The sequence below is a fragment of the Monodelphis domestica genome, chromosome 4 (assembly GCF_027887165.1).
Source record: "Monodelphis domestica isolate mMonDom1 chromosome 4, mMonDom1.pri, whole genome shotgun sequence".
NCBI classification, from domain to species: Eukaryota; Metazoa; Chordata; class Mammalia; order Didelphimorphia; family Didelphidae; genus Monodelphis; species Monodelphis domestica.
In genome coordinates this window covers 417,196,073-417,212,289 of record NC_077230.1, presented here as the reverse complement: position 1 = coordinate 417,212,289, position 16,217 = coordinate 417,196,073, and the positions used below count along the sequence as shown (strand labels likewise).

Sequence of the window (16,217 nt, the reverse complement as noted above, 5' to 3'; positions counted from 1 at the left end):
CTGTACTATGTTCTCCTGGTTCTGCTCCTTTAGCTCTATATCAGTTCCTGAAGGTTTTTCCAGTTCACATGGAATTCCTCCATTTCTTTATTCCTTTCAGCACAATAATATTCCATCATCAACATATACTACAATTTGGTCAGTCATTCCCCAATCAATGGTGTAAGGATGATATTAGAAAATAAGTATTGTTTTATTAGTTTAGGGATAAAAAGTAGAGTGCTGGCTTGAGAAAGAACTGGAGTTTGAAGCAGAGTTGAGAGAGCATGTTGATTTCAGATGTTGATAGTTATAACCATTTTTCTGTGTCAATTACACTCTCTATGGAAGTTGGGAGTTGGTCTCTGGAAGTTGGCAGAGACACTCTCACTCTCTCAAGGCTGGAGGAGGGAACATCTTTGCCTCTCTCTCTGTCTAAAGGAAAGACCTGAAGGAGCTCAGTGTTTTCCTTTCTCAACTTGGGAAACACTATTGACTACCTATTGTGGTTTTTATAGATTGTTTAACTCGGAGAAGACCAAAGAAAAACCTGGTCTTTGTTTTGGACTCTGAGTCTTTTAAGTCTTAAGACTCAGAGTTCTAACTTGATTCTTATTGAGACTCAACCAGCTAGCCTTTGCTATTTTATCATTTGAAGGCGAAGTTAAGATTTATAAGGATAATAGGGGTAGTTTTTTATTTAGATCATCTAAATTTGGGTTAGTCAGATCAGGGAGGATTAGTATAGCCTGTAAAACACAGGAGAAGTGGTTCTTTGTGGAACCAGGGAGTTTATTTGGGTGGATTTGGAATCCTTTAGAAATATAAATCCTTTATTTATCCTTATATATTTCAATAAATATTTTATGTTTATAATAAGAGTCTCTTTAGCTTCCTTGCACCTGGCCCTGAAGGGAAGTTCACATTTGAACTTCACTTCATCACTGAGGATACTTTTGATTACCTCTCTCAAAAGTATCTGAACAGTTTTTGAACAGTTTTGAACAGTTTTCCATCTATATTTATTTTTATTTTTACAATGGACACCCTCTCATTTTCCAATTTTTTTGCCACCACAAAGGGCACAGGTATAAATATTTTTGCACAAGTATTTTTCCTTATTATCCCCTTTGGATACAAACCCAGCAGTGGTATGGCTGGATCAAAGGGCAGGCAGTCTTTTAAAGCCCTTTGGACATAATTCCAAACTGCCCTCCAGAATGGCTGGATTGATTCACAACTCCACTAGCAGTGTAGTAGTGTCCCAATTTTGCCACATTCCCTCCAACATTTATCACTTTCCTTTGCTGCCATATTGGCCAGTCTGCTAGGTGTGAGGTGGTACCTCAATGTTGTTTTAATTTGCATTTCTCTAATCAGGAGGGATTTAGAACACCTTTTCATGTGCTTATTTTTAGTTTTGATTTCTTCATGTGAAAACCACCTATTCATGCCTGTAATAGTTAAAATTTAATTATGAGGCTGTTAGTAGCTTTAATAGTTTTATTACATCCAAGCAATGATAGTAAAAACAGGGAAATGTAGGCAAGAGGTAGAGAACTGCTTAGTTTACTACTCTATATGCAGCCATGATGGACTGTAGCTCACCACCGACATGGGTTCCTTCAGGTTCCAAGCTCCAGCCAGAAAGGAGCAAAGTTTTCTGGTCACACCTTATAAGCTGTTTTCTCCACCCACTAGCTCTCCCATATCACATTTGAGGAACTAGCCATAGTTCCTTAATTTGCCTGGCACCACCTGGGGGAGTGGGGGAGTGCCTGTGGGATCAATTTCTTATCCAGTTGGTTTCAACTTCCTTTCTCTGAGGATTTGTCTATACTTGCACATCTCAGTGGTAAGTGACCTACAAGTTGTTGAATGATGATGTCAAATAAAGCAACATAACGGGGAGAGAAATTCCTTTCCAACATGTCCCTTGACCCGTTGTTGATTGGGAATGGCTTGATTTTTGGGGGGGGGTAAATTTGACTTAATTCCTTATATATTTGGGACATTAAATCCTTGTTAGAGAATTTTGTTATAAAAATGTTTTCCCAGTTTGTTGCTTTCCTTCTAATTTTGGATGCATTGAATTTTTTTGTACAAGCCCTTTTTAACTTGATATAATCATAGTCATTCATTTTTCATTTTGTAATGTTCTTTATCTCTTGCATGATCTTAAATTCCTTCCTTCCCACAGATGACAGGTATACTATTCTGTGTTCACCTAATTTATCTATGATTTCATTCTTTATATTTAAATCATTTACCCATTTCGAATTTATCTTGGTATAGGGTGTAAGATGCTGATCTAAATCTAATTTTTCCCATACTGTTTTCTAATTTTCCCAGCAGTTTTTGTCAAACAGTGAATTCTTGTCCCAAAGCTGAGATCTTTGGGTTTATTGAACACTAGCTTGCTGAGGTCATTTACTCCTAGTCTATTCCACTGATCTACCCTTCTGCCTTTTAGCCAGTACTATATTGTTTTGATGACCACTGCTTTATAGTATAGTTATCTGATACTGCTAGGCCCCTCCTTCCTTCACATTTTTTTCATTATTTCCCTTGATATTCTTGATCTTTTTTTCTTCCAAATGAACTTTGCTATAATTTTTTTCTAATTCTAGAAAAAAGTTTTTTAGTACTTTTTGATAGATATGGCACCAAAGTAGATTAATTTGGGTAGGATTGTCATTTTTATTATATTAGATTATCCTACCCATGAGTAATTAATGTTTTTCCAATTATTTAGATCTAGCTTTATTTGTGTTAAAGTGTTTTGTAGTTGTGTTCATATAATTCCTATGTTTGTCTTGGCAGACAGATTCCTAAATATTTTATATTGCCTAACATGATTTTAAATGGAGTTTCTCTAATTCCTGCTGTTATGTGGGATCTGCATCTCTCTTAAAGTTGTTGATTATTTCCATTAGCCTTTAGTTGATTTTTGGGGATTCTTTAAGTATAGCATCATATCATCTGCAAAGAGTGATAGCTTAGTTTCCTTATTGTCTACTTTAATCCCTTCAATTTCTTTTTCTTCTCTAATTGCTACTGCTAGCATTTCTAGTAAAATATTAAATAATAGAGGTGATAATGGGCATCTTTGCTTCACTTCTGATCTTAATGGGAAGGTTTCTAACTTGTCCCCATTGCAAATGACACTTGCTGATGGTTTTAAATATATACCATTTACTATTTTGAGGAATGGTCCTTCTATTCCTATATTTTCTAGTATTTTCAATAGGAATGGGTGCTGTATTTTGCCAAAGGCGTTTTCTGCATCTATTGAGATAATCATGTGATTTCTGTTGGTTTATTGATATGGTCAATTATGTGGATGGTTTCCCTAATATTAAGCCATCCTTGCATTCCTGCTATAAATCCCATCTGATCACAGTGAATAATCCTTGTGATAATTTACTGGAGTCTTTTTGCTAGTATTCTATTTAATATTTTTGCATCTCTGTTCATTAAGGAGATTGGTCTGTAGGGTTTTTTCCTCTGTTTTTGGTCTGCCTGGCTTTGGAATCAATACCATATTTGTTTTATGAAAGGAATTTGGTAAAACTCCTTCTTTTCTTATTTTGTCAGATAATTTGTATATTATTAGGATTAGTTGTTCTTTAAATGTTTGATATAATTCACTTGTGAATTCATCTGGCCCTGGAGATTTTTTCTTAGGAAGTTCTTTGATGACTTGTTCAATTTCTTTTTCTGATATGAGATTATTTAAGTATTTTATTTCCTCTCTTGTTAATCTAGGTAATTTATATTTTTGTAAGTATTTACCCATTTGACCTAGAGTGCCATATTTATTGCCATATAATTGAGCAAAATAGTTCTTAGTAATTACCCTTAATTTCCTCTTCATTAGAGGTGAGATCACCCTTTTCATCTCTGATACTATTAATTTGATTCTCTTTTTTTTTTAAGATTAACTAGTACTTTTATCTATTTTATTTGTTTTCTCAAAGTACCAGCTCCTAGTCTTATTTATTAGTTCAATAGATTTTTTACTTTCAATTTTATTAATTTCTTCCTTAAGTTTTGGGATTTCCAATTTATTTTTTATCAAGGAATTTTTAATTTGTTCTTTTTTCTAATTTCTAAAGTTGCAAGCCCAATTCATTGATGATCTCTATTTTGTTGGTACAGGCACTCAGTGATATAAATTTTCCCCTGAGTACTGCTTTGGCTGTATTCCTTAGGTTTTGATACATTGTTTCCTCATTGTCATTCTCTTCAATGAAATCAGTAATTCTTTTCTTTGATTTGTTTTTTGATCCATTAGTTTTGAAGAATTCAATTATTTAGTTTCCAATTAATTTGAAATTTGCCTTTCCATGGACCCTTGTTAATTATAATTTTTACCACATTATGATCTGGAAAAGTTACATTTGTTATTTATGCTTTTCTGCATTTGTTTGCAATATTTCTATACCCTAATATATGGTTGATCTTTGTGTATGTACCATGCATTGCTGAGAAAGCATATTCCTTTTTATCCCTGTTCAGTTTTCTCCAGATATCTATTAACTTTAATTTTTCTAGCATTTCATTTACTTCCCTTGCGTCTTTCTTATTTATTTATTTTTTTGGTTTGATTTATCTAGTTCTGAAAGGGGAAGGTTGACATTCCCCACTAGTATGGTCTTGCTATTTATTTCCTCCTTGACCTCCTTTAATTTTTCCTTTAGAAATCTAGATGCTATACCATTTGGCGCATAAATATTTAGTGATGATATTACTTCATTGTTTATAGTACCCTTTAGCACAATGTAATTTTTCCCCTTATTTCTTTTAATCAGATCATTTTCTACTTTGGCTTTGTCTGGTATCATGATTGCTATTCCTGCTTTTTTTTTACTTAGGATGATGCATAATAAATTCTGCTCCAGCCTTTTACCTTGAATTTGTATGTCATCCTGCCTCAAATGTGTTTCTTGTAAACAACATATAGTAGGATTCTGGTTTTTAATCTTCTCCACTATCTGCTTCTGTTTTATGGGTGAGTCCATCCCATTCACATTCAGCATTATGATTACTAACTGTGTATTGCCCTCCACTATATTATCCCCTTTAGATCCTGTTCCTCCCTTTCACTCTGCTCCTCCTCACCAGTATTTTGCTTTTTGTCAACCCCCATTTCACCCTCCCTTCAATTACCTCCTCCTTCCCTTGTCTTATTCCCCTTCTACTTCTCTGTAGAGTGATAGAATTCTATACCCCACTGACAATACTAATTTTTCCCTCTCTGAGCTAGTTACAATGAGAGTAAAGTTTAAGCATTGATCACCCTTATCCTTCCTTCTCTATAATGATTTTTCACATTTCTTTTAAGATATATAATTTACCCTGTTCTATCTCTTCCTTCCCTCTTTTCTCAGTGCAAACCTCTTTCAGCCCTTGATTTATTTTTTACATATCATTCATATGCATTCATATCATACATACATATCATTCCATATCATCACATTTACATAAATATCATATCATCAGATATCATCATATCATCATAATCAGCTTACTTCTCCACCCTCTTTCTGAGCAAATTCCTTCTATCTTCTCTACTACTAAGAGTAATTTTTGATAATTACAAAAATATAAACATTTTGACCTTAATGAGTCCCTTAAATTTTCTCTTTCTTATTTAACTTTTTGGGCTTCTCTTGTGTCTTGTGTTTGGACTTCAAATTTTTTGTTTAGGTCTGGTTTACTTCTCAGCAATGCTTTTAAATCTTCTATATTAGTGAATGACAATTCCCCCCCCTGAAAGAATATACTCAGTTTTACTGGATAGGTGACTCTGGGTTGTAAACCCAAATCTTTTGCTTTCCTGAAGTTGCTAGGTCCTATGTGATCCTGATTGTAGCCCCATAGTATTTGAATGTTTTTTTTTTCCTGGCTGCTTAAAGTATTTTTCCCTTGGCTTGATGGCTCTTGAATTTAGCTATTACATTCCTGGAGGTTGTCGTTTAAGGATTTCTTTCTGGAGGCAATCTGTGAATTTTTTCAATTTCAATTTTATTTTCTTGTTTGAGGATCTCTGGGCAGTTATCTTTGATAATTTCTTGTAATATGATGTCCAAGGTTTTTTCCTTCATCATAGCTTTCAGGTAGTCCAATAATTCTCAAATTTTCTCTCCTAGATCTACTTTCTAAGTCAGTTATTTTTTTCAGTAAGATATTTCATATTTTCCTGTTTTTTCATTCCTTTGATTCTGCTTTATTATTTCTTGATTTCTCATGAAATCATTAGTTTCTAGATGGTCAATTCTGATTTTTAAGACCTGGTTTTCCTCTTTCAGTTTTTGGTTCTCCTTTTTCAATTGGCCAATTTCTTCTTGCATCACTTTTCTTTCTCCCTACATCACTTTCATTTCTTTTCCCCACTTTTCCTCTGCCTCTATTAATTGGTTTTTGAAGTCTTTTTTGCAGCTCTTCCAGACTCTGTGTCCAATCCATATTTTTATTTTGGACTTTGAGTGTGTTTCCTTTGCTTTCATTATCCCCTTCTGTGTCTGTACCTTGCACCGTGTCTCCATACAAATTCTTTAGAGTTAGGTGTTTTGTTATTTGCTCATTTTTCCTATCTAATTATAGGTAGGCTCTGTTTTTCTGGGAAGTTGGGGTACCCTCTTAAACTTCAGTCCTTCCTTGATGCTATTTTCAGCTTATTTTCTGGGTTGTTACTAGTTTACCAGATGGTTTGAGGGATGAGATCTCTGAGAGCCCCCTCCCTGTGCTGATTCAATTGACCCTTGAGATGCTGATAGCCTAAAAGACTTTCCTCAGGCTTGGGTGTAAGCTTTTGATCTCACTCTGAATGTGATCAGGTCAGGGGCTGATTGAATTCTAGCCCTAGGCTTGGGCTCAAGTTTTTGGTCTCACTGTGTTCTTGATTCAATCAAACACACCCTTGATTGCCCTGCCCTGGATCTCTGCCCTTAGTTTTGGGCAAAAAGATGGGGGGGGCTCCCCATGAACTGTGTCCTCACCACAAACTATGGATTATGTCCTCATCCCAAACCCAGACTAGGATTTCTGGTTTCACTCTGGGTCCCTATGGATCAGTTGCCTTTAGCCCAAATTGTCCTGGGTCAGGACTCCAGACTTTTCCACAGGTTTGAAATTTTAAGGGGTGTGAGTTGGCTTGGACCCCTATTTGCCCAGGCAGGTTCAGCAGATGGACAAGTAGGGGTTGTGCTTTGCTCTTAGCTTGCTCTTCACTCCTTGCTAGAGCCTCTTGCTGGCTCTGCTCCCCTCTCACCCCAGTTCCCTAGATGGTCTCTGCCTTCTTTTTGGATTTTTCTTTTCTTGAAAGTTGTTTCACTCTGTCTCCTTGTTGGTTCTTTCACTCCTGTATTTGTTTTGTGGTGATATTTTAAACTTGGTCATAGAGGATTCTCCTGGTGAAACGGAGCTACTTCTCTAGTTACTCCTCCATCTTGGCTCCACAAACAGTCATCCTCAGCACTTCAAGAGAAAACCTTCATTGTCCCATGTGATTTACAACTTTAGAAGCATTGACTCTTCTCTAGTCAATCTGGAAATATTCTATATTGAAGTAGAGGGCTAGTGGGGTGAAAGTAGAGGTTTGTCAGGTTGATTCCTGCCAGCGACTTTCTCATATCATTCCTTTTTTGAACCATCAAATTTTTTTCTTTTCTTTTTTTTTTGAACCCTGACCTTCCATAAGAGAAGGTTATTCTTCCATCTAAGAATAAATACTGTGTATTGGTCCCAAGCCAAAAGAGCAATAAGGAATAGGCAATGGGGGTTAAGTGAATAGCCCAGAGTGACAAAGCTAGGAAGTGTCTGAGGTCAGATTTGAACCCAGGACCTCCCTTCTCTAGGCTTAGTGCATTATCTCTTAAGCCACCTAGCTACCCCCATCAACCTTTTTTCTAATGTACCGTCTGGAGAAGGCAAGATTTTTAAAACGTCATGAAAAAGGGGTCTTGAAAGAGGACTTCCATGTCATAATCCCCATTAGGGATCCATTTGTGGAACTTGATAGGGAATGAGTTCATAGGTTGAAAGGAGGGATACATCTGAGAAGAGGAAAGCAATTCCTAAGGGACTATTAATGGAGCCAGAGTTTCCCCAGCAACCAGCTGTTGCCTTCTCATCCCATCTCCTGCCTTGGCTATTGACATAAGCCTGCTTCACGGCTAATTGACTGGGTGATGTGGTTGTAGATGAGAGCCACTGAGGCATGAGAAGTCAGAATGACTCATGTTGCCTCCCCCAACATGGACAGCCCCTGGTCCACCTCCTAATCATCTCTACCTTTAGTTCCCTCTCAAAAAAAAGGGTACTCTGCCTCTAGCTTCAACAGTCTCCCAAGGTCTTCCTTCTACATAGAGTTAACTTGTCTTCCCTCCTAGTCCCTAGCTTTCCCCACAAATACTCTGCTGCCCACCTACAACCCAGGAGTCCTGCTACAGTCCTAGCTATCACTTTCCAGCTAGATACAAAGCACTGGGCCTTGAGCCCAAAGCTCTCTCCCTAGGCTGCTCCTCCCCTCCTCTAGTTTAAACCAGAGATGCCCCATTAGCTGCTCACTCAGGCTGCAGGGTCACCTGTGATTTATGACCCTGACCACCACTCCCTCTGCTCTTGCCTTTTGGCTTGAGGCCCAGCTTGCTGCTACATCCTTCAGCCCTTGAAGGCTGCTCCTCAGAGGCACCCCAGAGCTTCCAGAAGGTGAGTGCCTCCTTTCTGCCCCCCTTCAGCAGTCCTTCTAAATTTGGCATTTCCCAAATTCGGAGCCCCAAGTTCTTTCCCACCCCACTCCTCACCATTTGATCTGATTCCCTTTCCCCTCCCCCTCTAACTGTTATTCCTCTGGCCCTTGGATCACCCATCACCTTGTTTCCCTCACCTGTGCCTACCACATTTTCCTGGTGGCTTTTCACTTTTCCCAGACATATATCTATGCAACTCTGCTTCTGTTTCCAGAGTCGAGTCCCTCTTCTCCATTTTCCTAGTTGTCCTCTGGGCAGTCAACTGGGAAAAGCAATCGGCTCCCCAAAGCTTTTTTTCAGATAAAGTTCCAGGTGAGTATTCACAGGTACCTCCTGTCTCCTTACTGCTCAGGTAAAGGCCTAGCTGCCAGAAGCCTGAATTGGGAGTAAGTCTGGGCTATACTCAGAGGACAATGCCTGGCTTTGTCTCTAACTGGAAGCCAAGATGAGCATACTCTTGACTCAGGCTTGGCTTTTCCATGCCTTTGACTGAATTGAGCTGTTTTGTACTTCAATGGTGGCTTGTCTTAGAATCATGCAGGCCTATTTTATCCTGAGACATGAATTCTTCTCTTCATTTTAAAGACCAGAAGCTGAGGTCCAGAAAGTCTAAGTGGTTCCCCAGGTCACTCAAGAAGGGCTGGTGGAAGTGAGGCCACTAGGATCCCATTCTCCTGCCTCTCAGCGCCATGGACTTCTCCCCACAGCTATCCTTTGCTCTCTATGCTGCTGCCTTTACACTGGGTCTTCCCCTCAATGTCATCCTTCTTAGTGAGGCTGTGTCCCATGCACGGCTCCGCCTCACCCCAAGCCTCGTCTACATCCTCCATCTGGCCTGTTCTGACCTGCTGCTGGCTGCCTCCTTACCCCTAAAAGCAGCTGAAGCCCTGGCAGAGGGATCCTGGCCTCTCCCAGCCTCATTGTGTCCAGCCTTTGCCTTGACACATTTAGTCCTACTCTATGCTGGGGGTTGCTTCCTGGCTGCCCTCAGTGCTGGTCGCTACCTTGGGGCAGCTTTCCCATTGGGATACCAAGCTATTCGGAGGCCTTGTTATTCCTGGGGTGTATGTGTGGCCATCTGGGGGCTGCTCCTTTTCCACTTGGGGCTGGTGTTTGGACTAGGAATTCAGGAAGGCCTAGAGGACAACAGTACAAACTCCTTCGGAATGACCATTCCAATCAATGGCTCCCCCATCTGTCTGGAAGCCTGGGACCCAATCCGGTCTGGCCCTGCCCGTCTCAGTATTTCCCTTCTGCTTTTTTTCCTTCCTTTGACCATCACTGCCTTCTCTTACATGGGCTGTCTGCGGGCCCTGGTCCACTCAGGCCTGAGCCGGAGTCGGAAGCTGAGAGCTGCCAGAGTGGCTGGAGGAGCACTGCTCACTCTATTGCTCTGTCTGGGGCCCTACAACATTTCCCATGTGGCCAGCTTTGTGAAACCAGATGTTGGGAGTCAATGGAGGCAGCTTGGGTTGATCATGGGAGCCTGGAGCACTGTCCTCAACCCACTGGTGTCAGGGTACCTGGGGAACAGGGCTGCCAAGAGGGGTGGTACAGTAGGTACTCAAGGTGGGACAGCCCAGAAATAGTGACCTCTGTAGAGAAGAGGTGTGGGACAGGAGAGTCCTGGGCATCTCCTCAAGGCAAGAGGGCCTCCCACGTCCTGAGGCACCAAGCCAGAAGGAACTACAGCTCAGCCTCAAGGGGACTCACTGGCTGGCCATTCTTTGTCTGCTCCATGGGAGATCAAGCATCAGCCTCCTTTCAAATCATGAAGAGCCCACAGAGGAGACAGAGCCCAGCAAGCTGGAGAAAAGCCTCGAAAGGAAAGAGGTAACCTCCCCCTTGAGCTCATTTGACTATGACCCCTACCCCCAGGCCCTTCTCATTATCCTGAGATATAGAAAGAAAATCTTTTGGTTGGTGGGGAGAGAGAGTGAGAAGGGGAGAATGTAGGGAATTGGAAGAGGAGAAGATGTAGATTCAGAGCCAGGACAGGAGCTGTGCAGGACCCATAGAATCTGGGCTGGGCCCAAGTGGGCATCCCCTATCTGACATCCCAACGACAATCTTATAGCATCCAGATCTGGAGAGCTCCTTACCTTTTCAGGCAGCCCACTGGGACAGTTCTAAATATCAGGAAGGTTTTTCCTCCTGTTGAATCTGTCTGCCTTCTCCCCCATCTGTCAGAACCAAGAGAAGCAAGTACTATCCCTCCTTCCCCATGAGAGTCCCTCAAATACCTCAAGAAGGCTCTCATACCCCAACAGCCCATGCCCTCAGGAAAGGCTTGGGAATGTATGTGTAAAAAAATGAATACAGTGTAAACTAGGTGCCCAAGTTGGAAGGTGGGAGATGATGGGTGCCATTGGGGAAAGCTTCCTTAAGAGAAGAGAAAGTAGGATGACATACCCTGGATAGAGTGTCCTTCTCCTATATGGTCACCAAGGGATAAAACTAAGTGGGCAGGGCAAGATGCCTTGGCTACCACAGGGGATAGAAGATCAATCTCCTGAGACAGGGTGAAATGGTCTTGAGTTTTCTACCCAGAGAGCATCTGTGACCTGAGCCCCTAAAAATGACCCTTTGGGGGAGATATCCATTAAGGCCATTGATAAGCCCCTCCTCCCTCACCAGGACAGTCTATCTTGTTTTAGCTTTGGAATTTGACTGCCTATTTGCATATTTCCATCTCTTACTTTAAGAGGTGAATGAACTTCTTGTGTAGCCACGGAACAGTGACCTCACTGCTCAGTGTTTATGGTGCCCAAGAGATAAGTAGCTAAGCACCCTCCCTGCTCTGATGGTCCTAGCAAAGGGAAAGGACACTTGGATTCTGGAAAGGTGTAGGCTGGGGCTGAGGTGAGTTGGGGAGTTCTTGGGGAGTCCCTAGAAAAAGGACAGTCCTGGATATTTGTGAGGACTAAGGGTCAGGGGAATGAGAAAAGGGGCCAAGAAAAAGACAGCTGTTCTGATGTCTTGGAGTGAGGAGAGAAGAGGAAGTTTCCATGGAGACGGTTTACAAGGCTAGTAAAGGGAATAGAGGGGGAGGGAGGGCAATGAGGAGCCTAGGAAGCTACAGAAGATCATGGCACTCTAGGAGAATAGGTTTAAAGCTGGAAAGGACTTTCCCTTCCTTCTATGCATGAGGAAACCAAGGTCCAGAGAGTTCAGGAGACTTGTCCATGGTCACACAGCTTGTTTCAAAGGGAGGATTTGAACCCAAGTCATCTATCACCTACACAGCAGACTCTTCTCTGAATCCTTTTCTCTTCCTCCCCTCAGAAACCACTATGGACAAACTTGCAGTCGAAGGCTACTTCCCTGGCAGCCACTGGCTCTACTTCTCTGCCTACCTCTTCATCTTCCTCATTGGCCTTCCTCTCAACATGGTAGCCCTGATTGTCTTTGTGGGTAAACTGAAGCGTCATCCCCTGGCCGTGGATGTTCTTCTGCTCAATCTGACCCTCTCTGACCTGCTGCTGCTAGCCTTCCTGCCTTTCCGAATGGTGGAGGCAGCCAACAGCATGTCCTGGCCTCTGCCCTTCATCTTATGTCCACTCTCAGGCTTTCTCTTTTTCACCACCATCAATCTCAGCTCCCTGATCCTCACAGCTGTGAGTGTTGAACGATTCCTGGGGGTGGCCTACCCTCTGTGGTACAAGACCCAGCCAAGACTTGGTCAAGCTATTTTGGGGAGTGTGGTCTGTTGGCTGCTGGCAGGTGCCCACTGCAGTGTGGTCTATGTGGCTGAATATTTGGGGGATACCTACCAGCTCCAATATACCAATGGGTCCTGCTACCTGGAATTCAGAGAAGACCAGCTGGACTTCCTACTACCTGTTAGGTTTGAGATGTCAGTGGTTTTCTTTGGCATCCCATTGGTTCTCATCAGTTGTTGCTATGGTCGAATGGTATGGATCCTGAGCAAGGGGGCCAGGTGGAAGAGGAGAAAAAGGGTAGCAGGACTCACAGTGGCCACAATGCTCAATTTCCTACTCTGTTTTGGCCCTTACCATTCATCCCACATTGTTGGTTATGTCCAGAGCAAGAGTCCAACTTGGCGTGGGTATGTGTTGCTGCTCAGCACCCTCAACTCCTGTGTTGATCCCCTTGTCTTCTATTTCTCTTCATCTGGCTTCCAGAGGGATTTCCACAGGCTGTTCACAAGACTGATGGAGCTCGCGGGTCTTGGTGGGGGAAATGCCAGAAGTGGGTTGGAAACCCAAAAGAGAAATGGCCAGGAGAAGGAACTGTCTAACTCTTCAAAGTGAGAATATGAAGTCAAAGCTACAGAGAGGGAGTGATATATGGGAACTGGAGGGCAAGCTGGGCTCTCATGAGAAGGAAGACTGCTGACTTACAAAGTCTCTGGAGCTAGAGGGGCAAGGATGGGCTAGAGTGGGTAGAACATGGGAAATCAGCAGGGAGGGGCTCAGTTGGGAATATAGTTTTCTCACAGATTTAGGAATGACATGGCATAGACCAGCCAAAGAAGTGTTGATTTGAGGGGTCAGTCATAGCCAGCTTTCACAGGAATCTTTTTCAAATTTCCACTTGTGGCAAATATCCATTATTTCCTGGGACTCTTTCTGGGAGGGGGCAGAGTGCTTTTTTTGGGGGGGGGGTAAAAAGATAAGTACAACAGTAACTTTACATGTAATAAAATTGTTGATTAACAACAACAGTAACAGTAACTAGAAAACTGCCCAGTGTCCTGGTATTTGGAAAAAATGCTATTTCTAGAGATCATTACTGAGTGGGGGTGGGGGGGATAGGGGGAGGTAGCTCCATATATGCAGGCCAGTCCCATTCCCTCCTAGTGCCCCTGTAGGCATCCAGGGATGCTGGAGAGAGTCCAATTCCCCAACATACTTTTTCTAGGAGTTTCTGTTCATCCAATGAAATCAAGATCCCCACCAACCTTTATGTAAAATTATAAAACCTATGTAATTACTATATCTGTGTTGTTTCCCCTGAGAGAATGTAAGTTCCTTGGTATTTAATAAATGCTTAGTTGATTGGTTTATGTGTGTTGTCTACCAGTGGAGATCAAGAGTTAGGGAAGTAGTCCTAAGGAAGGAGGCCCTGGATTCAAATCTGACCTCAATTTCTTTAAAAAAAAAATACAATTTTTTTTTTAAACTTTCCATCTTGGAATCAATACTGTGTATTGGTTCCAAGACAGAAGAGTGGTAAAGTCTAGGCAATGGGGGTTAAGTGACTTTCCCAGGGTCACCCAGCTAGGAAGTTTCTGAGGCCAGACTTGAACCTAGGACCTCCCATCTCTGGGCCTGGTTCTCTATCCACTGAGCCACCTAACTGCCCCCTGCCTCAGATACTTTCTTAGCTGTGTGACCCTCGGCAAATCATTTAACCCCCATTGCTTAGCCCTTGGCACTCTTCCACCATGTAACTAATACGCAGAATTGAATCAAAGACTGAAGGTAAGGATTTTTTAAAAAAGTATCCAAATCCTCATTTTCATAGTCTATGTTAGAGTCGGGGGATTTCAAAGAAGAGGAAGCAGAATGCTTGAGTCTTTGAAATTAAGCAAGATTTAAAGAGTTTGGGATGAATTCCCCTCCAGAGTTCTTGAAGGGAAATTAATGAAGTTAAGAGTTACTACAAGAGCAATTTCCTGTCACTGTACAGAAGAAGAAGGAAGGATATGGGGGTGAGAGGAAGTATTCTCTGGGGAACCCAAAGAATGATAAGGACTAGGCAACTGCGGTAACTAAGGTCAAACAACTAGGAAGTGTCTGAGACTACATTTGAACCCAGAACCCCCAAATTCTCTATTCCCTTGACTCTTTAATGTATCTCACCCTTCCTCACTAGTGTCCCTGACAAGCTCCTGGTCATTTGGACCTTTCTGCTGCTATCCAATGCCTCCTATTAAGTTTCCCATTGGTGGACCTCTTATTGCCAGCTCTCCAAAGAATTGTGAGGCAATGGTTGAATTTCATTGGATCTTGCCTGACACAAGCTTGTGTCCTCTTTAGCTCTGGTTTCTACAGTAACATATGTAGGAACAGGTAATGTAGAACAGTGGAAAGCATGATGGTTTGAGATTTTGAGGACCTAGGTTCAAATCCCACCTCTATCATGTATTTTGGAAGCAGTAAAGTGGTATCTGTTGTAGATAAAGTGATAGACTTGGAGTAAGGAAGACTCGAGTTGGAATCCTGCCTGAGACAGATACTAGCTAGAAGTTGCTTAACCTTTGTTTTTCTCAAGTTTTCTCATCTATTAAATGAAGATTAACAAGAGCACCTACTAGAGGCAGTTGGGTGGCTCAGTGGATTAAGAGCCAGGCTAGAGACAGAAAGTCCTAGGTTCAAATCAGGCCTTGGACGCTTCCTAGATGGATGACCCTGGGCAAGTTATTCCACCCCCACTGCCTACCCCTTACCACTCTTCTGTCTTGGAACCACTACTTGGTATTGATTCTAAGACAGAAGGTAAAAGGCTAGAAACCAGAACCAAAATCCAGGAGCACCTGCTGCAAGGGTCCTTGGGAGGATCAAGTGAGATGCCATTTGTGAAGCTTTTTGAAAACTTTAAATGTTAGAGAAATGTCAGCTATTATCAGCTGACAAAGCCTGGGGCGGCCAGGAGATACCTGGTTGTTCAGATTTCTCAGTCAGGCCTCATCCTTCCTTTTACATTTTCTATGATCTCAGCTCGTGCTGATCCTTGAGGAATGAGCCAGAGACCTACCGAATGAGGGCTCTTCTTTTTGATTCCCTGGGAAAACGAGGCTGAAGAAATGAACTAGGGAGGAAAGTCAGGCAGCAGGAGCCCCCATTTCTAACCTTCACTTATGACTGCACTTTTGGCAAGTATTCCAAGTAAATCTTGATCCTCATTAGCGCTTATATAGAGCTCCTTAAAGCTAAGTGATTGCATAAGCTTGAACATGGTCTCTTCTTGCATCCCCATGCCTAGCGCACAGTTCCCAACTGAAATGCTTGTTGATGACAAATGAATCCCCATTTGCCCACCAGGTTTCAATATTGGGGAAGGAGGCTAGAAGAGTACACTAGGTTCTGAATCACAGATTTGGAATGGGAGGGGTTCCCAGAGGTCGATTTGGTCCAAGAACCTCATTAGACTGGAAGCATTGAAGCTAAGTGACATGCGCCAGAGGGAGTAAACAGCAGAGCTGGGTCCCTGCTGAACAAACCCAGGTTCTCTAGCTCCAGAGCAGCTGAAGAGAATGAAGGGCTAGAAAAGAAGATGCCTGGACCCCTGAAAGACCTACCAAGATGGGGGGAGGGTAGCATTTGCTCTGGCCAAGCAGCAGGGGCAGAGTGCTGGGCTTATACCTCCCATCCTGCCTCTGACCCTTCCTAACTGGGTGACCAGTGGTGCCCCCTAATCTTTCTCAACCAGAATGCTCCGGGAGCCCTATTTTGGATGGGAGGGGGAAATGAGGGACGGTTTGGGGGGAGGTCACAGACCAAGGGTGGCACAAGA

At 42.2% G+C, this 16,217-nt stretch overlaps 2 protein-coding genes across 2 annotated transcripts; both read left to right on the top strand.

Annotated features, from left to right (window-relative positions):
- The first annotated feature begins 9,284 nt into the window (after positions 1-9,284).
- FFAR1 (free fatty acid receptor 1) lies at positions 9,285-10,324 on the top strand. The gene has a single exon (XM_003341050.4). It carries the CDS (start codon positions 9,425-9,427, stop codon positions 10,322-10,324), a length of 900 nt encoding a protein of 299 aa, XP_003341098.1. The 5' UTR covers positions 9,285-9,424.
- Positions 10,325-11,889: 1,565 nt separating this feature from the next.
- Positions 11,890-13,028, top strand: FFAR3 (free fatty acid receptor 3). The gene has a single exon (XM_001369733.5). The coding sequence runs from the start codon at positions 11,921-11,923 to the stop codon at positions 13,007-13,009; it is 1,089 nt and encodes a 362-aa protein (XP_001369770.3). The 5' UTR covers positions 11,890-11,920; the 3' UTR covers positions 13,010-13,028.
- Positions 13,029-16,217: the final 3,189 nt, after the last annotated feature.